Source organism: Poecilia mexicana, unplaced genomic scaffold, assembly GCF_051168715.1.
Source record: "Poecilia mexicana isolate PSO_F unplaced genomic scaffold, ASM5116871v1 scaffold_1, whole genome shotgun sequence".
NCBI lineage: Eukaryota > Metazoa > Chordata > Actinopteri > Cyprinodontiformes > Poeciliidae > Poecilia > Poecilia mexicana.
The window spans coordinates 1,143,716-1,166,326 of NW_028263370.1; the positions used below are offsets into that span (position 1 = coordinate 1,143,716).

The 22,611-nt window shown below is 42.9% G+C and overlaps 1 protein-coding gene across 2 annotated transcripts in view; it reads right to left on the reverse strand.

Moving 5' to 3' along the window:
• Positions 1-22,611, reverse strand: part of ern2 (endoplasmic reticulum to nucleus signaling 2) — a 94,872-nt gene that overhangs the window by 25,292 nt on the left and 46,969 nt on the right. For both annotated transcript variants that reach the window (XM_088007684.1, XM_088007390.1), the window contains exons 10-12: positions 2,440-2,518; positions 2,133-2,283; positions 1,819-1,961 (exon numbers count right to left, since the gene is read on the reverse strand). In XM_088007684.1, the coding sequence (XP_087863810.1) occupies positions 1,819-1,961; positions 2,133-2,283; positions 2,440-2,518 (373 nt within the window). The remainder of the gene's footprint in view (positions 1-1,818; positions 1,962-2,132; positions 2,284-2,439; positions 2,519-22,611) is intronic.

The following is a 22,611-nucleotide window of genomic DNA, read 5'->3' on the forward strand; positions in this document are numbered from 1 at the left end:
ATTATTATTATCCTAATGCCAGAATTAATAATAAATACTTTGTGGCATTTTGTTTTAGTAATGTAATTATATTAGTTGTGTTACCACCCCACGCCACTAGAGGCAGTAGAATATGGGGTTCCATTTGTATCAAAAATAAGTAGAAGTCATATGTGTAGATGTGTCGTTGCTATGTGTTGTTGGTCTATGTCGTTGGTCTATGTTGCATGTAGATGTTGCATATGTCTATGTTGCATATGCGTTCACTGCATATGTGATGAACGTCGTTGGTCCATGCTGTTGGTTCATGTCGTTGGTCCTTGTCGTTGGTTCATGTCGTTGGTCCTTGTCGTTGGTCCGTGTTGCTATTGCCTGTTTTCTGCGCCATTAAAAAGTCCTGAAGTAGGTCATGTATGATCAAAATGTTTATTAGATATTACAAAAAAGTTGGTCTTTCAATATCAGTGGTTTCAATAAAATTGTTTTCAAAATGTTAAGATTTCTACCTCGTATTTTCTTTAGGCATTAGTCAGGGCAGCTAACGAGGCCAAGGGGTCCTGGCCCAGTGAAGGGGGCGCTAAATTTCTTTTTAAATCTGTGATATATCTTCATTTTAAAAATAATTTTCACTGTTGGCATGTATTTGAACTTCTCTCTTTTATTTACTTCAGCGTACCTCACAGTTTTAAACAAATTCTGTAGTTTTCGGCGTACTTCTAAATCTGCTCCTTAGTCGCATCTTTTTGGGCCTTCTACTGCCTCTAGTGGCGTGGGGTGGTAACACAACTAATATAATTACATTACTAAATCAAAATGCCACAAAGTATTTATTATTAATTCTGGCATAATAATAATAATAATAATAATAATAATAATAATAATAATAATAATAATAATAATGTGCAAATTACAAACTGGATTCCAAAAAAGTTTTGTAATATCTAATAAACATTTTGATCATACATGACCTACTTCAGGACTTTTTAATGGCGTAGAAAACAGGCAATAGCAACACGGACCAACGACAAGGACCAACGACATGAACCAACAGCATGGACCAACGACGTTCATCACATATGCAGCAAACGCATATGCAACATAGACATATGCAACGTAGACATGTGCAGCGAACACATATGCAGCGAACGCAAATGCAACATAGACATATGCAATATCTACATATTCAGTAAACACATATGCAACATCTACATGCAACATAGACCAACGACACATAGCAACGACACATCTACACATATGACTTCTACTTATTTTTGATACAAATGGAACCCCATAGAGATGAGCTGTCCTCCTCGCTACAATCGCAGCTTTCCTCCCACCGCGCATTTTCTTGAAGTCTCATAAAAATCACAATCAGGCTATGAAAAAATAGCTCAGCTCTCTCTTCTTCTTTTGTCTCAGAAAAACAACAACTCGCTTTAGGTCGCATAGTAACGAAGCACAGCCCATAGCGCCTGGAGGCGGGGCGCTATACCCCCACCGCCAGGAGGCGTCACCCTCCTGGCGGTGGGGGTGACGCCAGGAGGGTGTGTTCTTTGTTCCTGAACACAGGAACAAAGAACCTGTGTTCTTTGTTCCTTGTCGGGTCCTTATGTGTGTCACTGGCTGGCAACCAAGCCAGCCAGTGGAAACGCATTCACTCTGAAGTAGAGCCGAGCCGGACTGCTGAAGTAGAGCCGGTGGAAAAGAGGCATGTGTTAAAACAAGAAAAGTTCGGTCTGTTTTAACTTCAGACAGAGAGGAAAAAATGTGCTTGTGTATTTTTATTTAGTGTGTGTAAATATATGGTTTCAGATATAGCTGTACTGTGTGTGGACTTACATAGCGCTGGTAGTAGAAGGAAGCAGAGGAGAAGGGAGAGGCAGAGGTTCGAGGTGGGATGACTGGCTCACCAGAATGCTGCAGATTGGCAGGAAAATCCCTCAGCATGGTGGTGTGGGCTAATGGAGGGACCTCATGGTGGCCTGTAGTGTTAAAGATCATACAGTAGTGTGCAAAAGTCTTGAGTGATCTGCTATTTTTAATCTAAAGATTCAGGATTAAGTTCTCCAGGCATTAAAAAGGTCTTAAATACAAAATATTTCACTTTCATCAACATAGTAAGCCTAATGTGAAGATTGATAAGCTGCCTTTACCTATTAGCAGCCAGTGGTTCTTCTGGCTGTTTGTGCTCCCTGGTGGATATTGGACGTTAGTGGAAGGAGTGATCTCACATTCCCCTCTCTGACTTACCGTCACCTCCGTGGTCATTGGACCATCGATCCGAGCCAGCATTAGTCCCCGAGGCTGCCATGGTAACAGAAAGCATAGAACAGTCACCCTATCTCTAGCCTTATCAGTTGCTCACCGTCTAGTACCTGATCTGATCTGCTGTTTAATCGTAATATATTGTTAGTAGGGATTTTTGTTAGCAGGAAGTGTAGCATTATGTACTGCACTCACCACTAATGACACTCCACGATGGACGAGTGAAGCTGAAGCATAAAGGTGGGAGTCAAGTTTTCCAACATAGAGAGTGGGTCTGGAGAAAAGAAAAAAACATTTTCACTTGCTCTCAATTCAATTCCAGCTGAGTACCTAAACTGCATGAGGCATTTCTGCCCCTTGTTTACTTTTCCTCAAACAGCAGGTTGAAAATCAGACCAGACACACACTGCCTGTAAAGTATTCATATACCTGTACTTCTTAAACCCTATGACCACAAGCCTAATTATATTTCATTGAGAGTTCATATAATTGTGACATGTAGAGAACAAGATCCATGGTTTTCAATAATGGTTTACAAATTAAAACCAGAAGATTGGCACATTTGCACTCAATCATCATTTAGAACAACTAGTATCTAGAAAAACAAGGAAAACAGCAAACAGTTCAGGAATATTGTTGGGATTTGAGTTTTTCTGTGTGTTTATTTTCAGTTTCTTTGTCTAGTGAGTCTCCATGTTTGTCCTGTCTTCCCCTTGATTGTTCCCAGGTGAGTCTCATTCCCTGATTACCCTCCCTGTGTATTTAAACCCACCTGTGTTCTTTGTTCCTTGTCGGGTCCTTATGTGTGTCGCTGTTTGTTTGTTGTGTCGTAGCGTAAGTCGCATGTTCCTGTCCATTCGTTGAACCTGTTGCTACTAGTGTGAGCCTTGGCCTCCGCTCAGCTGTACTGCCAGTGTTTTGGACTGTTTTGGAACCTTTTTCATAGTGATGGGTAGATGAGGCGTCATGTATCGTTTCGACCCATAGCAAAACTGTGTCGATTCTGTCTCGATACTGTGTCACTGAATACTGAAACCTGCTGGACATTAAAAATTCCTACAGGCAACGTAGTGATTTGATGACCTAGTCCATACAATAAGATTTAAGCCTTTGTATTTTATTGAATATTATGTATCGTATTATGTCATATCTTCAGGTAAATTTAAAATAGATTTGATATACAGTCAATAAAAATGTGAACATGTACCGTAAAGTGAAAATTTAAGTGAATGTGTTTGGAAAGAGGACCCTTGTGGACTGTTTTTTTCCCACATATTTTTATTTTAAAAATGTTTTTACTACATTTTGAAATTTAGCCTGTCATGTTTTTTTGACAACTCCTGTTGTAGAAAAAAATTAAGTAAACACTACATTTACAGCGAACCCTTGTTTTTCTTAGGGGTTGCGTTCCGAAAATAACCTGTGATATGCAAAATCCGTGAAGTAGTTGTCTTTATTTTTTACAGTTATTACACAGCATAAATAAATACTCTACATTGAAACCAAATAACACCTGTTTTCAGATCAGTGGATGTGCGTGTGCATCAATCGGGCCGTAATGTGATCCAGAGTCATGTCATTAAAGCGTCTCCTCCAACAGCTGTATCTACGGCAGAGCAATGGATCTCGTCAAGCGAGCCTCCGGTTGGATTTTGCGCTGCCTCTGGCCACAGTTTTTTTCCAGCTGGCAATCAAAGTTTCAGTTTTCATCACCTGAATGGCCAGTCTGTATTAAATACCGTAACGTTATAGGCACTCAGGTAGAGAAGAAGCGTGGAGACTGTTTTTACCAATCATACGGTCAATCAGTAAGCAGAACACTGTGAAAAAAAAACTGTACAAAAAAATCTGAGAAGCAGCGATACCGTGAAAGGTGAACCGTGTTATAGCCAGGGATCACTGTATATGAAATAATTTATAAAAAGCAACTGAGTAATTTGTAGAATGGCTGCATATCTGAGTTTATCTATGTTGGGTTCCTGAGTGTTTTCTTTCTTTTGGGGTTGCTGTTTTCTTTCCATCCTTTAGGGGGCACCTGGAGGTTATTCCCGGAGGGCATGGACCAGCTGATCTGAATCACCTGCTCTGCATTATCTCATCTGGAGGAGTATAAGAAGAGGAGGGAGCCTACACAGCGGTGCCAGAGTGCTTGCCAGTTTTGGTACTTTAGGCCACCCGTTCTATCCAAGTGATTGCTCTCATTCCTTGTGACCTTGTTTTGTGTCTCCTTCCAAGAAACTCTCCCTGAGACGCCGGTGGATCCTACCCACCGGATGCCTTTAAACTCACCTCATCATTGTGACCAGATCCCCCTGGATCTTCAAGTAGGCTGCCTCCCTCGCTCTCGCCACAGAGAGAACCTGAGCTGATCTTGTCCGCCCTCCAGTGCCGCCCCCCACCGTTCATAAACCCAGCAGCAACCCCCAGCTCCAAGACATTCACCCTGGAACAATCATATTCCCCCGGTCGTGATCATCCCCACCCCAAGTAAGTCTGCTCCAGTTTTTTCCCTGCAATTCATCATTTCCCTCAGCCGGTGAACTCACCACCTTTCTCTCATCCTCTAGTCCCAACCCTGAAGCGCTGATCCTGCCCGGGACCTGATTGCCTGTTGATTATTGTTTTCTTTATAATAAATATCATTTTACTGATTTCCTTTGTGCCGAGGGTATTCTTGCATGTGGGTCAGAAGATTAAAACCCAACATGACAGAACACTCTAGCCAACAATCTGACTCAGCAGAAACCCTCCGGAAGACTATTCAAGAACAAAACATTTTGATTCAAATGCATGATTCTGCCTTGCAAGAATTGGCTAACCACCAATCAGAGACAAACAGCTGCTTAGAAGAGTTGATTACTTTTCTTCACCACCCTTGTCCCCAGGCTTCCGCATCAGCGGCTGCAACGACTCCGGTTCCAGTTTCAACTCCACCCTCAGCACCTCCTGCCCCCTCCGGTTCCGTGAGTACGGCCCAGCCCATGTTTTCCCACCTACGTCCCCTTAACCCTGAAAGATTTTCTGGTGAGAAAAACAAATGCCAGGGATTCCTGTTACAATGCTCAATTCTCTTCAATTACTCACCTGAAAGTTTTCCCCATGAGAACGCAAAGATTTAATTCATCATTTCCCAGCTCTCTGGTCAGGCCCTTAGTTGGGCAGAATCTAGATTCTCTTCGTCACTAACTTATGATTGCACGTTTGACGAATTTATAAAGGAATTCAAGATGATTTTTTCTCAAGATGCAGATAAAATGTCCAACTCACGAGACTTATGGCTCCTTAGACAAGGACAACGCACAGTTTCTGAATTCGCAGTCGATTTCAGAATTAAAGCGGCAGCCTCGGGCTGGAACCAATCAGCACTTAAAAGTGCGTACTTCCACGCCCTGAACGAACAAATAAAAGATGAACTGGCTACATTAGATGAGCCAGCCACTTTGGATGAATTCATAAATCTTACCATCCGTTTAGATAACTGAATTCATGCCAGAGAGAGAGGCGAAGAAGAGATCCACCAATTAGAACGTTCTCTCCGTTTCACTTCACAAGCCCCCCTTCTTTCTCAATCTCGGCAAAATAACTTGCCGGAACCCGAACCCATGCAGATCGGGCATGCCCGACTAACACCAGAAGAAAGGCAAAGGAGCCTTAAGTCAAGACTCTCTGTATTGTGGTGAGTCAGGGCATTACATCTCAAACTGCGAGCTGCGTTTAAAAGCTCAGGTCTGTCAGTAGATGCTGGCATACTGGCGAACCATCTCAGAAAGAATGAAACCCCTCGTATTCTCTTCCCAGCTACTCTATTCAATAAGGATCAGTCAATTTCACTCTCAGCTATGTTAGATTCGGGTTGTGAGCAAAGTCTAATTGACTCCCAGTTTGTTCAACAGATGGGCATTGAGACCATCCCGCTCTCAACCCCATTACGGGTCTTCGCTCTGAATGGCCGGTCCCTGTCTCAGATCACAAACAAGACCAAACCAGTTCAAATTATTTTATCTGGGAACAATTGTGAAGTAATTTCATTTTTGGTTTTTCCTGCCGCTAACTCCCCCATTGTGTTGGGATTTTCTTGGTTGCAGCTCCATAATCCGCACATTAACTGGTCTAAAATGCACGTTGAATCCTGGTCAGTTTCATGTCACTCCACCTGTCTCCGTTCTGCAGTCCCTCCAGGTTCTTCTCCGGTGAAGCAGCAAGAGGCAGATCCTCCCGACTTGTCTTTAATTCCAGCTGAGTATCAGGATCTAGCTCCAGTGTTCAGTAAGTCTCATGCAAGACTCACCTGTGTGCTTTTTTTCCCGTAGGTTGAATTCCGCTGAACGCAACTATGATGTGGGCGATCGGGAACTCCTTGCCGAGGCATTAGCCTCCAAGCTTGCTTTGGAGGAGTGGCGGCACTGGCTGGAGGGCTCACAACATCCGGTGCTGGTCTGGACAGATCACAAGAACCTGTCTTACCTGCAGTCAGCCAAACGTCTCAACCCCCGCCAATCACGGTGGTCCTTATATCAACCTGTCCATTTCCTTCCGTCCAGGCTCCAGGAACATTAAGCCAGACACCCTTTCTAGAATGTTCTCCCCAGATGAGTCCGAAAAGGTTCCAGCCACCATCTTGCTCCCCAGTTGTACCGTGACCACCTTGACATGGGAGATTGAGTATCTCATTCAGCATGCTCTACAGTCTGAACCTGATCCAGGTACTGGTCCCCCGAACAGGATGTACGTTCCTTCCTCCGTTAGGGCCCAAGTAATTCATTGGCTACACACCTCTAAATTCTCAGCTCATCCTGGGGTCGGTTGCACCATCGCTTTTGCATCTCGCAGTTTTTGGTGGCCTTCTCTTCATAAAGACATCAAGGACTACGTCCTAGCCTGTTCTACCTGTGCCAGAAACAAACCTTCACATCAGCCCCCTGCCGGTCTGTTGCAGCCACTCTCCATCCCCAGACGCCCCTGGTCCTACATTTCCATTGATTTTGTCACCGGTTTACCCCCCTCCAAGGGCATGACTACCATCTTCACTGTTGACCACTTTTCTAAATGTTGCCATCTCATTCCCCTTAGAAAGCTGCCCTCAGCCCTTCAGACTGCCCAACTCCTGGTAAAACATGTATTCAGACTCCATGGTATCCCTGTTGAGGTCCTGTCTGATAGAGGGCCACAATTTACTTCTCAGGTTTGGAAACAGTTTAGTGCTGCTCTTGGAGCTAAGGTATCTCACTTCTGGTCATCATCCCCAATCCAATGGACAGTCTGAAAGGATGAATCAAGAACTTGAGAACACCCTCAGATGTGTAACCTCCTCCAATCCTGTCATGTGGTCCCAGTTTCTACCCTGGGTGGAGTACGCACATAACTCTCATGTGTCTGCAGCCACCGGGTTCTCTCCTTTCGAAGTGTCTCTGGGTTATCAACCTCCTTTACTATCCACTGATGAACAGCAAATTGCAGTCACCTCAGTTCGGCACCACATCCGCCGCTGTAAGTCTGTTTGGAACAAAACCTTCTCCGCACTCAATCGTACAGCGGACCTGAATTGACGTATGGCTGACCGTAAGAGACGTCCTGCACCACAATACTCACCTGGACAAGATGTTTGGCTATCGTTCAAAGACATTCCTTTAAAAGCTATGTCTAAAAAGTTATCTCCACGTTACATTGGTCTGTACGTCATTGACTCTGTCATCAGTCCATCTGCCGTTCGTCTCCGTTTACTTGCATCTCTTCGTGTCCATCCCACCTTCCACGTCTCACAGATCAAGCCCGTCCAGACCAGCTCCTTGTGCCCTCCTGCCGAGCCCCCTCCTCCCGCCCTTGATGTGGACGGGCACCCAGCTTATGCGGTCTGTCGGATTGTGGCCTCCCAGCGGCGGGGTAGAGGGTGGCAATATCTCATTGATTGGGAGGGTTATGGCCCGGAGGACCGTTCTTGGGTGCCTGGTTCCTTCCTTGTAGACTCTTCCTTGATCTCCAATTTCAATTCTTCCTCCCCTTCTTCTTCTTCTTCTTCTTCTTCTTCAGTTGGACCGCCAGGTGGCGGTCGTTAAGGGGGGGGGTACTGTTGGGTTCCTGGGTGTTTTCTTTCTTTTGGGGTTGCTGTTTTCTTTCCATCCTTTAGGGGGCGCCTGGAGGTTATTCCCAGAGGGCATGGACCAGCTGATCTAAACCACCTGCTCTGCATTATCTCATCTGGAGGAGTATAAGAAGAGGAGGGAGCCTACACAGCGGTGCCAGAGTGCTTGCCAGTTTTGGTACTTTAGGCCACCCGTTCTATCCAAGTGATTGCTCTCTTCGAGAATTCTTTGTGACCTTGTTTTGTGTCTCCTTCCTAGAAACTCTCCCTGAGACGCCGGTGGATCCTACCCACCGGATGCCTTTAAACTCGCCTCATTATTGTGACCAGATCCCCCTGGATCTTCAAGTAGGCTGCCTCCCTCGCTCTCGCCAGAGAGAGAACCTGAGCTGATCTTGTCCACCCTCCAGTGCCGCCCCCCACCGTTCATAAACCCAGCAGCAACCCCCGGCTCCAAGACATTCACCCTGGAACAATCATATTCCCCCGGTCGTGATCATCCCCACCCTAAGTAAGTCTGCTCCAGTTTTTTCCCTGCAATTCCTCATTTCCTTCAGCCGGTGAACTCACCAACTTTCTCTCATCCTCTAGTCCCAACGCTGAAGCGCTGATCCTGCACGGGACCTGATTGCCTGTTGATTATTGTTTTCTTTATAATAAATATCGTTTTACTGATTTCCTTTGTGCCGAGGGTATTCTTGCATGTGGGTCAGAAGATTAAAACCCAACATGACAGTCTAGGTGTATCTGGGACTTCATTCACATGCCTGGCCTCATAATGCCTCAGCATTGAGGAGGGGATTTATTTAAATAAGACAGTCTAGTCAAACATATGTGACACTTAACCTGCAGAACATAATATTAAAGTAAACTAAGAGTCAGTTTCAGCTGAATTTGGATTCAGATAGATCAAGTAGAAACTGACAAGAACCGGATGAAACAACAAAATGAAAACAAATTTATTTTCCAATATAAGATCAAAATGGTCCCACACTGCGGAAACCTTTCGTCTAAGGCTGCTCCATAGTTGACACTGTTCCGTAAAAGATCAAGAATTCGTTTGGCAAATGCTTTTGACAGATTGACAGATTTGCTTCCTTATAAACACAGTTTGGTGCTTTAATGTCATTTCGAAACAGTTCACGTGACTTGCTGAAACCAATACACACACCGACTATGGTTTTGGTCTATGGGGTGGACCACTAGCGGAACAAGTCGGCGTCGGGCCGGGGGTCGGGGCTTTTGACCGGGCCCTTTATACATGAAATAATAAAGCTCATTGAAAACATCATTTTATAAAATACTAATGCCTACAGCAGCGAGGCTTACAAGCTTTGGCTCCATGGAGCGCGAATATGTCATGTTAAGTCTATCAAACAGATATGTCATGAATTACGGTTATTTATGGTAAGGATGGACATAGTCAAACAGACTGAAGAAGTGCAAAAATAACTGTTTTAATGGTAATAAAGTTCACAAATACAGGAAACACAGGTGAGAAAAGATCAGACAGGGAGGAACAAGGGACACAGGTGAGGTTAAATACATGAGGAATTAATCAGGGCAACGAGAAACAGCTGGGAATAAACACGGCAAACACAATAACACAGTAAGTAGCTAAATTAACTGAAAAACAGACACACAACCACACCCTTACACATGAACTATAACAAACCAAGAGAACAACAAAAACATCAGGCTACTTGGTCTCTAAACAACACAAATTAAAATCTGTTCAGCACCATGGATAGCGATCGGATTATTTTGACACCCACTTTATTCAAGTCAAAGCCTTTATCTGTAGCTTATAAAATTTATGAAACTGGCACAGCGGCTGTGCTGTGCGCTGTGGCACAGCGGCCGCTGTTGAAGAAGATTTTAGGTTATAATGTATCTTAAGAAAATCTCTGGCTCAATCTTCTTCTCACGGATCCCAGGTTCTCCCAGCGGGCCGAAGTGACAATCAATCAAATTTTATTTGTATAGCACATTTCAGCGGCAAGGCATTTCAAAGTGCTTTACATAATTAAAATAAAAACAGCATGTAATAAACAGTGAGAAAGAGATTTAAAAAACATCATTAAAAAGTAAACAGTGAGAAAGAGAAATAAAAAACTGTAGAACTTTAGTTGAGACGCCGTCAACTGGGACTCCAACCTCTCGGACTTTAGTCAAAACGCCATTTGACAAGGACTCTAACCCTAATTTAGCCATAAGCAACTCTAAACAGGTGGGTTTTAAGTTGAGATTTAAAGGCACCCAGTGTTTCAGCTGTTTTACAGTTTTCTGGAAGTTTGTTCCAAATCTGTGGAGCATAGAAACTGAATGCTGCTTCTCCTCGTTTGGTTCTGTTTCTGGGGATGCGGAGCAGACCAGAACCAGAAGATCTGAGGGGTCTAGACAGTTGGTACAGCAATAACAGATCTTTAATGTATTGTGGTGCTAAACCGTTCAGTGATTTATAAACTAACAACAGTATTTTAAAGTCTATACTTTGAGCTACATGAAGCCAGTGTGGGGACTTTAAAACTTTTGTTATGTGCTCTATCTTCCTGGTTTTAGTGAGAACGCCAGCAGCAGCTTCTGGAACAGCTGCAGCTGTTTTATTGATTTATTAGTCAGACCTGTGAAGAAGCTGTTGCAGAAATCAATGCGGCTGAAGATAAATGCATGGATGAGTTTCTCTAGATCGTGCTGAGATATTAGTCCTCTAATCCTGGAGATGTTCTTCAGGTGATAGAAGGCCGACTTTGTGACTGTCTTAATGTGGCTCTGAAAGGTTCAGGTCAGAGTCCATCACTACTCCCAGGTTTCGGGCTGATCGCTGGTTTTCAGTTGTAATAACTGAAGCTGTGCACTGATTCTAGTTCGCTCCTCTTTAGGTCCAAAAATAATAACTTCAGTTTTGTTTCTGTTCAGCTGGAGAAAGTTTTGGCACATCCACACATTGATCTGTTCTAAGCATCTATTCAGTGATTGGATGGGTTCAGAGTCACCTGGTGACATCGTGATGTAGAGCTGTGTATCGTCCGCATAGTTATGGTAGCTAATCTTATTTCCTGTTATAACCTGAGCCAGTGGGCGCATATAAATATTGAAAAGAAGGGGTCCTAGGATTGAACCTTGGGGTACCCCACATGTGACCTTTGATCTCTCTGATGAGAAGTTTCCGATTGAAACAAAGAAATCCCTGTTCTTTATGTAAGATTCAAACCAGTTGAGCACTGGACCAGAGAGTCCGACCCAACTCTCTAGTAGATTCAGTAGAATATCATGGTCAACAGTGTCGAAAGCTGCACTGAGGTCCAACAGAACCAGCACTGTGGTTCTCCCACAGTCTGTATTTACATGGATGTCACTGAACACTTTTACAAGGGCCGTCTCCGTGCTGTGGTGAGCACGAAAACCAGACTGGAAGGAGTCAAAGCGATTCATTATTGTTAGGAAGTTATTTAATTGTTTAAAAACTGCTTTTTCAATAATTTTGCTGATGAATGAGAGGTTGGAGATCGGCCTGTAATTCTGCAGTAGTGATTTGTCTAGATTGTTCTTTTTTATCAGTGGTTTGATAACTGCTGTTTTCAAAGCCTGGTCGAAAACATCTGAAGAGAGCGATGAGTTACTATTTGGATCAGATCATTAGCAACGACAGGCAGGATTTTCTTAAAGAAATGTGTGGGTAGGACATCCAGACAGCAGGAACTGGAGCTTAATTGACTTATAATTTCTTCTAGGGTTTTATAATGAAGTAGTTGAAATTGGGTCATTTTTCCTGCATTTGTTTTGTTAGGGCACAGCATAAGTACTGGCTTTGGAGTGGATGTGCAGATTAATCCTCTGATCTTTTGAATTTTCTCTGAAAAGTAACTGGAAAACTTGTTGCAGGCTGCATTAGATTGAAGTTCAGGTGGTAACGTCATAGGAGGGTTTGTGAGCCTGTCAACAGTAGCGAATAAAGCTCGAGCATTGTTAAGGTTTTTATTTATGACGTCTGCAAAGAAAGCCTCTCTTGCATGTTTTAGTGTTGAGTGATAGATAGGTAGTCTTTCTTTGTAGATGTCATAATAAACGTTCAGTTGAGTTTTACGCCATTTCCATTCGGCCCTACGGCAGAGTTGTCTTGCATATTGAACTGTTGGTGCATTTCTCCATGAAGATTTCTTCCTACCAGTCACAACCTTCACTTTAATGGGGGCAATGTAATCAATGATATCTGAAAGTTTGCATTGAAAATCATCTACCAACTTATCTATGTCATTATAGCTTAAGGACGAAGAAGAAGAGTAGATTTGATTAAATGTTTCTGCTGTGTTTTCTGTGAAAGTACGTTTTGTGATAGTAGCTTTTTGTTCAAGTGGGTTAACGGATAAAGAACATTCAAAGATAACAGCAAAATGATCCGACAGGCCGACATCAGTTACAGAGACATTGGAAATATTCACAGCCTTACTGATAACCAGGTCCAGTGTGTGTCCATGAGTGTGTGTTGCTTGTTTGACATGTTGTGTTAAACCAAAACTCTCTAACATATTACAGAGCTTTTTTGCCCTTCGGTCTTGGGGGTTGTCAACATGAATGTTGAAATCACCGACAATTATTAAACAATCATAATCAATGATAGAATGATAGAAGCTCATTCAAGTCCGTAAAGAAATTTTCCACATATGTTGGAGTTTTGTATAAAGTTAGTGTCAAAGTTCGTTTGTGGTCTTTTACCTCGATTCCAAGATACTCAAAAGACATAAAATTACCCAAAGAGATTTTACTACAGTTTATGGTATTCTTAAATATTGAAGCCACGCCTCCTCCTTTTTTGTGTTTTCTATTCTCACTTAAAGAATTATACGTAGAAGTTTTTCTACGTATACAAAAGTTTTTTGTAACTTTTCTTGTAGTGATCCGGACAGGTAATGTCCTATTTTGCGGTGCCGGGGGGCCAGACACATTCTGGAGGAAGACGGGTGTAAAGATAATGTCTGGATCCCGGTCTCAGACCTCAGAAGCGTAGAGTGATGGATCCTCTTGGAAGTCAGAGGCAGGTGGCTTAGATGAAGTGAGGTCTGCTATGTTAGTGCTAAGGAGAATCGTGCCGAGGCAAACCTGTTGATCCATTGCATCCTGCTGGGAGGAGGAGGAGTCCGTTCGCCTTCCTCTCTGACCCGGATCCTCCACCAGCATCTTCAGGTGGTTCAGGTACAGCCCAACTCTCTTTAGCGATGGACTTCCTGGGAAACTCTGATCTTGTGAGTGAGTGTAGGAGCAGAGAGGGAGGGGGGGAGGGGAAGGAGGAGGGGAACCAGTCATTCTGTCCCCAGTCAATGTTTTATCAGTTTGTTTTGGTACACTTTGCTTCTGATAAGCGGAGGGTTCCATCCTAGTCAGACATCCTTGAGCCTGTTCTTCTGAAGCGATGGTCACATTGTTGTTCTTGTTGACAAAATGAAAAATGTTTGCAGCGAGTAGCTTTATCCCTTGTTTGTTAAGATTGCGTCTTCCTCTTACAAAGAGATGAAAACGCTGCCAATAGATCCAGAGGTTATCAATAAAGGTCACTGAGCTGGCAGAGCAGGTTTTAATCAGCCATTTGTTTATCATGCCCAGCCTGGAATGCTTTTTGTCTCCCCATTTTGGTGATGGAATTGGACCACTGAGAAATGACTTCATTTTTAATTTTCCCATAGTGTCCAGAAGAATATTAAAGTCCTTTTTCAGGATCTTCGATTTTTGCTTTGCCAGATCGTTGGCTCCAACATGCACAACTAAAGTCTCCATGTTTGGCTGATCAGCGGTTAGAGAGAGCACTTTGCGAGTCAAATCAGATACAGTGTCACCAAGAAAAGAAACCACTCTCCTTTTCTTGGGATTGCAAACATGACTGATTCCATTTACTGCCTCATCTCCAACAATAAACACTCTTGGCATACCTTTTGTTTTCCTGGTGGTCACTTTTTCCTTCGGAGCTTTGGTGGATGGATGTGTTGGCTTTGCCTCATTGTTGATGTTTGAAGGTGTGTTTTCACTCAAAGACTCAGGCTGGAGTGCAGAAAATCTGTTTTTCAGTGAGATTCCCACGGAGTCTGAATGTTTTGAGGCTTGGGCTGGTCGCTTTGTCCTTGGGAGCGGGGTCGGTGGAACCGTTTTGGTTCCAGCTGCTTGTTTGCTATTCTTTGGCGGAGCAGGTGTTGAAGTTGAAGGTGGGTTTCGGCTCAGAGCCGGCCATGCTGATTCGTCCAGGTGAGGGGTTCTCCCCGTTAGTCGTCTCATGGGATCCGCAGTGTGAGACTTTTGTTTCGGCGCCCTGAGCAATCCAGGGTGAGCTGCTTGGTGCTCTCTCAGCTGGTTTGAGGAAGAGTTGTCTCATATCCACAGGTAGCGTTAATCTCAAAGTTCACCTCCAGCCGTTGAATCTTCGTTTCTAAAAACTGAAGTCGTTGTAGAATACTGCTGATGTCCTTGGGGTCGGACGGGGGCATTTTGCCCTAGTTCAACTTGGAGGTGAAGAAAAGTAAGGTAAAAGTAAAAGTGAGAAAATCTCCCGGTCCTTAGGTTTGAAGTAATCCAGTTATGATGTCGATAATGTAAAATAACTATAAAAATTGTGACTTTAAAAATAATTCACAGGCAAAGTTATCAGTAAGGACGGGAGAGAGCAGGATAAGCTGTTCCTCCTTCAGCTGCCAGACACAGGTTACCAATGAGTGTTGACGTCACAGAATTTCAGAGTTTAATCCAATAGAAGACAAAGTATGAAATTACAACAGAAACTGCTGAACAACAGAGACATACATTCATTTACCTGAGACAAATAGAAAGAAAGAAAGAAAGAAAGAAAGAAAGAAAGAAAGAAAGAAAGAAAGAAAGAAAGAAAGAAAGAAAGAAAGAAAGAAAGAAAGAAAAGCAAAGACGTGCAAAGATGTCTTTGGAGAATTGCAAGAGCAAATCTGATTTGTTACTCCTGTGTACAAAATTTTATAGTAAAGGCGTATTCTTGTCTTTAATATATTCAAATAAGGCGTACCTTTGCTCATCCAACCAGGAGCTGTCTTGGACCCTTTTTAAAAGTTAGAAACTCCCTACAATTTGTTTCCAAAATCAAAGGCCATTTGTCCCCTTTGTCTAAACAAAGTGATAGCAGAGCTTCTCCTGAACTCCTGCTGTTTTATGGCTTTTCACAGATCAGTGTGAAAGCTGGAACTTCTCCTGATTGTTTCCCACACACAGACAAAGGGCAGTTCAAACAATAGCAGACAGTCTGCTGTAACTACAGGTAACATAAAGGTCAATAGGGGAGAATAAGTTATTAATCTGAAAACTATAACTAGGCTATTTCAATCAAGACATGTTAAGTTTTAAAACTAGCATATTTTAAATTTATTTTCTTAACACTGCACAGCGGCGATCACAAACACAGATGGACTCAAATAGTGGTGAAAGACTTATCACTATTTGAACGGCATAAGGCGAACCTTGCGCTCTGCAAAATCGTCCACGATGCTCTGTATGTCCATTTTCTTTGCTCTCTCATTTTCTATGGACAATATGGCAAGTCCACTCAGTCTCTCTTGTCCCATTGTGCTCCTCAAGTGGTTTTTAATTGTTTTTAACTTGGAGAATGAGCGCTCAGAGCTTGCAACGCTTACGGGGAGAGTCATAAATAAAATGAGGGCGGTGCAAACCTCACTGAATGTCGAAGTTACAGCTGAATGACTGACAATGAGCATTTCTGTCAGATCCGCAACCGATTTTTGTTGTGCTATCTTAGCGGTTCTCAACGTGGGCGCTACCGCCCCCCAGGGGGCGTTCAGAGGACGGCAGGGAGCGCTGGCGGACATTTTTACAAAAGGGGGGCGCTGGGATTCCTTTGGGGGGCGTTTGGTCGAAGGTAAACTTTACACCTTATATGCACAACAATGCCAGTTTAGACTCTGAGCAACTTGGTAAAACTGCATTGTTTAACATTAAATCATGCTTGGCTGCAAATGTATCGATGGCAGCTCTCCTTTTATTCAGTGTTTGTTAGCTTCTGTTAGCTTCTTGGCGCAGCTCCGTTCTCCTGCTACTGGTAGCTAAAATCACGATACCCTCACTGTGTATCCCTCTGAAAAATGAACCCATTTAAATAAAGAAATCCCTCCATGGGTGATACCACGATAGAGAGCGTTCATTTTATAGCGTTAACACCGGTGCTGTAAGTGGTCCGGTATGAAACGGATGTGATGGAACAACGGAACCACAGCACTTTTAAATTTCAATAATCAGAATACTGAAATTGTTTCCGTTGTTTTAAAAGGTTTATGTCAGTCTGCCTTTTCCCCATCAATACGCTTCCCGACCGCCCTGCACCTTAGGGGGTTAAAATAATAAAGACGCGCACATCGCGCAAAACTCTGAAACAGGAGAAGCGGGACATAAAACGGAGCGACGAACTAGATGTGAATTATGGCATAAAAACAGAGAATCCGACACTGAACAGTGAAAAAATCAACACATGATGTGAAACATGACGATTAGGCGGCGCAGCAGGTGATCAGTGAAGATTACTGATGGTCAATAAATGATAAAATAAATCTAGCAACAGGAAATAAACTAAAGTGGACATAGCAATAAACCAAGAGAGGATAATAATCAAAGGAAACTAAATGGAAATGAATGAAGAACAAAATGCAAGAATAAACTAAGAAACTAAAGTAAATACAGAGGAATAAACTGGTATGGCAAGACCTTTCGAGCAATAATTAATACAGAGGACTGTATGGCAAGAATAAACAGACACTATTTCCAGATAAAAGGTAAAATAATATTGTTGAAGTGCCATGGGTTTGTTGACGCCATATCTGATACTGAGAATAAATATCTTACAGACCATAACAGTAAATAACTTATCACTTATTTATGTTTTTAATTAGATTTGATATATTTATTTCTTCAATATTATTTTTCATGTCAGTGTTAATGTCATGAGGCTGATGACTCCATGACACCTTCAATTTGACTCATTAGGATTTGATTAAGAACCAGATTTGTTCTTTGTAATTTCTGTCCAGTAAAACTATTAATCTATAAATCAATAGACAGGTCTATATAAAGATATAATCAATGTTTCTGTCTCATATTTCTATGGCATTAAAAGGATTCTGGAACTTTGTTTTTCTACTGAAAGCTCTGGTTTGTACAATAAATGCCATGTGGGTGAAATTTTATGGATGATACTCTGATGTCCCATTCTCCTGAAGGCAGCACAGAGCTGCGCCACCAGAAACCGACAGAAACACTGAAGAGAAGAAGAGTTATGATTAATGTAGTTACAGTTCTATCCATGTTTTAATGCTGCAGAGCTCAGTCGGTTTGAAAATAGTTCAAAGTTTAAACTGGCATTGCTGTACATCTTTTATCTGGTCATTTTGTGGAATATTTAACAACTAGAAAATGGCACAAAATAAGAATATTTTTTCCACTGATTGGCTGCTGTTAGGCCTACAGATTTTAACTTGAATGTTCATTGCATTTTTTGTAAACACCTGTGAAAATAATTGCTATTCCCATGGCTTTTTTCTTCAATGGGAAATTATTTTTGATGATAAATACAGAAACAAGCAAAAAAATCAAAACATCTACAGTAGTTAGTGTAAAGTAGCCTGCAAAGTATTTGGTGGGGGGCGGTGAGGGACCTGGATAAAGGCTAGGGGGGCGCTGGCCCAAAAAAGGTTGAGAAACACTGTGCTATCTGGACCCTGAAAGAGGTTCTAAAACAAAGCAGCTGGGCAGGGAAGCTGGGGGCGATGTCCCGACTGTAGTGCTCACTTAAGACACTGGGCAGCTTGCTGTAACTACACATCTCCTGCTTGCAAAAGTGTTTTGGGTTGAACTGCCTCAAAAATATTCACAGTTCTATTTAAACTGGTGAATCTATGGGACAGCTGCTGGATAACAATATCAAGGCAGGCATTGAAAACGTGCACCCGAAAGTTGCTCTCTGCGTCAGTGAGGCAGCAGTCTTCAGAAAGCTCGTCAAAGTGATGCTTAACTTTTCTGGCCCTGGTTGTTTCAAACTGCGTTTGACTTCCCTGTTTTGCAGCTACAGCAATAGTGGCAGACTTAACCTCATCAAATTGCTCCCTGAACTCCATTAAAACATTGATGGCATTTTATAGAAGATCAGATGCTTTCAGGATATCAGTGTCCTTAGCTTGTAGTAACCAAAATTCAAGAATTTTGGTTTGCATTTTGACCAAAAATATAAAAGAAAATTTGCCTATTACAATCTTGAGCGCATTTGCTTCATTACGCTCCTCTTTTTTCTCACTGGTCAAGGATATTTTGATAAGGGCTTTTGTGATGTCGCCATAACGCAAAAAGTCCATCGTGTCTAGAATACCAGCGACAGAGGCATTTTAAAATGACAGTTCTGCTCTCTTGCGTCGAGAATTCGCTGAGAAGCGCCCACCGTTTGATACTGTGACCAAAAAAGTTGTACAGGTTCTCCACAGTGTCATAGAATCGCTTCACTCCAGGAACATTTTTAACAGAGTCGTTAAGCGCAAGGTTGAGGTTATGAGGAACGCAATGTACGTAACAGGCAAGGGGCTCCTTCTCTGTTATTCTTGCCTGTACACCTGAATACGCACCACTCATATTCACAGCCCCATCATAGCCTTGTCCGCGGCATTTTGACAGATCTATTCCATTTTTCTCTGTGGAGTCTAGGATTTGGTTTTCAAGCTCTGACGGTGATGACCCCACAGCGGCTTCAAAACCCGAAAACACTTCATTGATCTGTAAACCTATTGGAGTATCGAGATTATTCTTAATTATAGTTACATAACGATACACCTGGCTCAGCTGGCTGATCTTGGACACATCTTGCATTGTGTCCATGATAATGCAATAAAACGGGGCTTCGTTTATTCCATTTATTATGGCAGCTTTCATACGTTGAGACAAGATGTAAATGAACTCATCTTGAATCTGGTGACTTAGGTATTTCACTGATCCTTCTGGTCGGTTAATTAGCTCTTTCAAAACAGGGTTGTAGTGAGCTAATAACTCCATTATTGACAAAAAGTTGCCGGCATTTCCCTGACCTCGCATTTCCCTGAATGCGAGGTTGCATGAAGCCAGAGTCAGAGTGACATTCACAATGCGCTCCAGGACCCGTCTCCAAAACAAGGCTGCATTACGCACATTCCTCTCCATTTCGGTGTCTATTGTGCTGTTCAGTTTCCACTGCTCATAGACTATGCATGCACCAAGATGTATTTGCGTGGATTCATGCTTCTCAACTTTAGCAGAAAGATGTTTCCAGTCTCTTATTCCGTTTACCCATGCACTGTTGTAATACGCAGCATTTCGGTTGGCAAAAAGCCAACAAGGCTCACAGTAACAACAACAGTCTAATTTTGGGGAGTAAGCACATCCACTTGCGGGGAACTTTCATCCCAACTTTGTTGGTAGAGGTCGTGTAATAACTTTCTGAAAAAGACCGATTGTCGGTATCAGTGGGAAATGGACCTTTGGGTCTGCATGGGCCCAGCTTAAGAATTTATCTTTTAATGTTTTGAGGAAAAATTGGCTCGATCTGTTGGAAAACCTTCCAGGGAAATATTTTCAACATCCACGGTCTGCGTGTCACCTATAGCGCCGGGAAGAGACCTAATGCCACTTTCATCCTCGATGTCTAGCACGGCTGAGGAGGGGTGCTGTTGGTCAGTCACCAGCTCTGGCTCTACCCTGGAGGAGCTAGCAACTGCTGAGTGCCCGTCATCAACGCTATACCACCGAGAGAGGAAAAAAGGCGATCTAAGCAAGGCGGCTGGGGTACTACAATTTACAGTCAGCTAGAGCTTACAACTAACTCACACACTGTGAATAACAATAACATTGTTACCTGTAATGAACCAGGCTCTCTGGCTGAACTGGCAGTTTTCCCAGGCTTAAATCACTGTCATCAAAAAAGCGGGGTTCATCTTCAGGACGACGAACAAAATATGTGTCCAGTTTCTGTAATTTAGCTCTCCTTTGCTCTCTTTTATCTTTTTCTTTTCAATTTGCCGCTCCACTTTTGTGCTTATATGGAAAGCCACTCATATTTGCCGTAAAAATACTCCAGTCTACCTAGCTTTCAATCCGTTCCTATTTGACTGATGATGACGTCACAACATTGTGGGTGACTGGTGACATGTTTTACCCAGAATACACTTGGAGACAATATCGGCTTTCAACTTGTAAGTTTGTGTGTCATAAAGTATGTATGAAAGAAAATACAGCCAGTCACGTTGCACAACATTTTATTCAACATTTTACACCCACTATGTCACTAAAATCAGTTGGTCTAGTAAAATTTTTAGCAACCATGACTCAAAAATGACGGGCAACAGCTGACTATATAAACTACAGGGGCACAAGACAACACCAAACTCAGCAGTAGTTATTACCTTCTTAATCTCTCATCAGACATGACAAAGACTTATATTCTTAAAGTCATGTTCTTCCTCCAATCCGGGCCCCCCCCAGGGCCTTGGCCACCAACCCCCTCTATAGCTCCACACCTGGGCTGGACACATGCACCGACGGATTGGTGTTGCCGGAGCTGTAAAGCAGTGTATAAGTGTTCCAAAAGAGGGTGCTGTTGGTACCACCGCAATCCTGAAATGTTTGTCCTGCCGGGGACACCGTAGTGCAGGGGATTTTTGTGCGCTAACTGCAGTATTCCTTATAGCAGCTCCGCTAGCCCGATGTAAAATAAACATTACTATACCGAGATATTTCTGTTGGTTCAGATTGTCAGATAAGCACAAATTACATTTTCTTTCTGATGATGTTTGATTGTTTTGTATAAAAAAGAAAACGGTGGAATGCTGATAGTGTGTTTACTGCCTGTAAGGTGGACGAATAAACGCGCCAAGGTCTCCCCACAACTAAGATCCCTGCGTCCGATTCCTCTTTTCTGCATGGATCACATCCCATCTTCCCACACAAAATAAAACAATGCAGAGTCCATAGGGCAGGGGTCGGGAACCTATGGCTCGCGAGCCAGGTGTGGCTCTTTTGATGAGTGCATCTGGCTCGCAGATTTCGGCTTTTCAGATAAAACATAAAATAGTATCACTTGTTTTAATCCATCCATCGATTTTCCACTGCTCATGTCCTGTTCAGGGCTGCAGTTGGCTGCAGCAATTGTCCATCATTTTAATTGGATGATAATAGCCTACATTGGCCGTTGCTGGGTAAACAGGTAAACGCCCCCTTTTGAATCAGTCTGCTCGGTCATTAGCTCAAAGCTAACCCTTCAACGAAGAAGATGGCGGAAAAAAAAAAAGATGATGAGTATCGTACATTTCAGGATGAATGGACTGAAGAATTCGCCTTTGTAGAGAGAGCAGGTTCTGCGGTGTGCCTAATCTGCAATGACAAAATTGCATCGATGAAACGGTCGAATGTAAAGCGGCACTTCGACACACGCCATGCTACCTTTGCATCAAAATACCCTGCGGGAGACAGCAGGAAGAAAGCGTGCCAAGAGCTGCTGAGCAGGGTGCAAGCTAGCCACCAGCAACTCCACGTATGGACCCGGCAAGGCGACTATAATTCCGCTAGTTTTGCTGGATCTTTAGCAATAGTAAGGAACGGAAAACCATTCACAGATGGCGAGTATGCTAAAACGTTGATGCTGGATGTAGCCAATGAACTTTTTGATGATCTTCCGAACAAAGATAAGATAATCAAACGTATACAAGACATGCCTCTGTCGGCAAGAACTGTTCATGATCGTACCATCATGATGGCAAAGCAAGTGGAGGAAACGCAAGTGAAGGACATAAATGCAGCGCCGTTCTTTTCCCTGGCTTTGGATGAGTCAACAGACGTAAGTCATTTGGCGCAGTTCAGTGTGATTGCAAGATATGCTGCTGGTGACACACTGCGCGAAGAAAGTCTTGCTGTTCTGCCAATAAAAGGGTCCACAAGAGGTGAGGATTTATTCAAGTCTTTCATGGAGTTCGCTTGTGAAAAAAATCTATCTATGGATAAACGTCTCTCAGTGTGTACTGATGGTGCTCCGTGTATGGTGGGGAAAAAAAAGGATTTGTGGCGCTTCTCCGTGAACATGAAAATAGACCCATCCTAAGTTTCCATTGCATTCTACACCAGGAGGCACTTTGTGCTCAGATGTGTGACGGTCAGCTTGGCGAAGTGATGTCGCTGGTCATTCGTGTGATCAACTTTATTGTTGCCCGAGCCTTAAATGATCGCCAGTTTAAAACACTGCTGGATGAAGTTGGAAATAACTACCA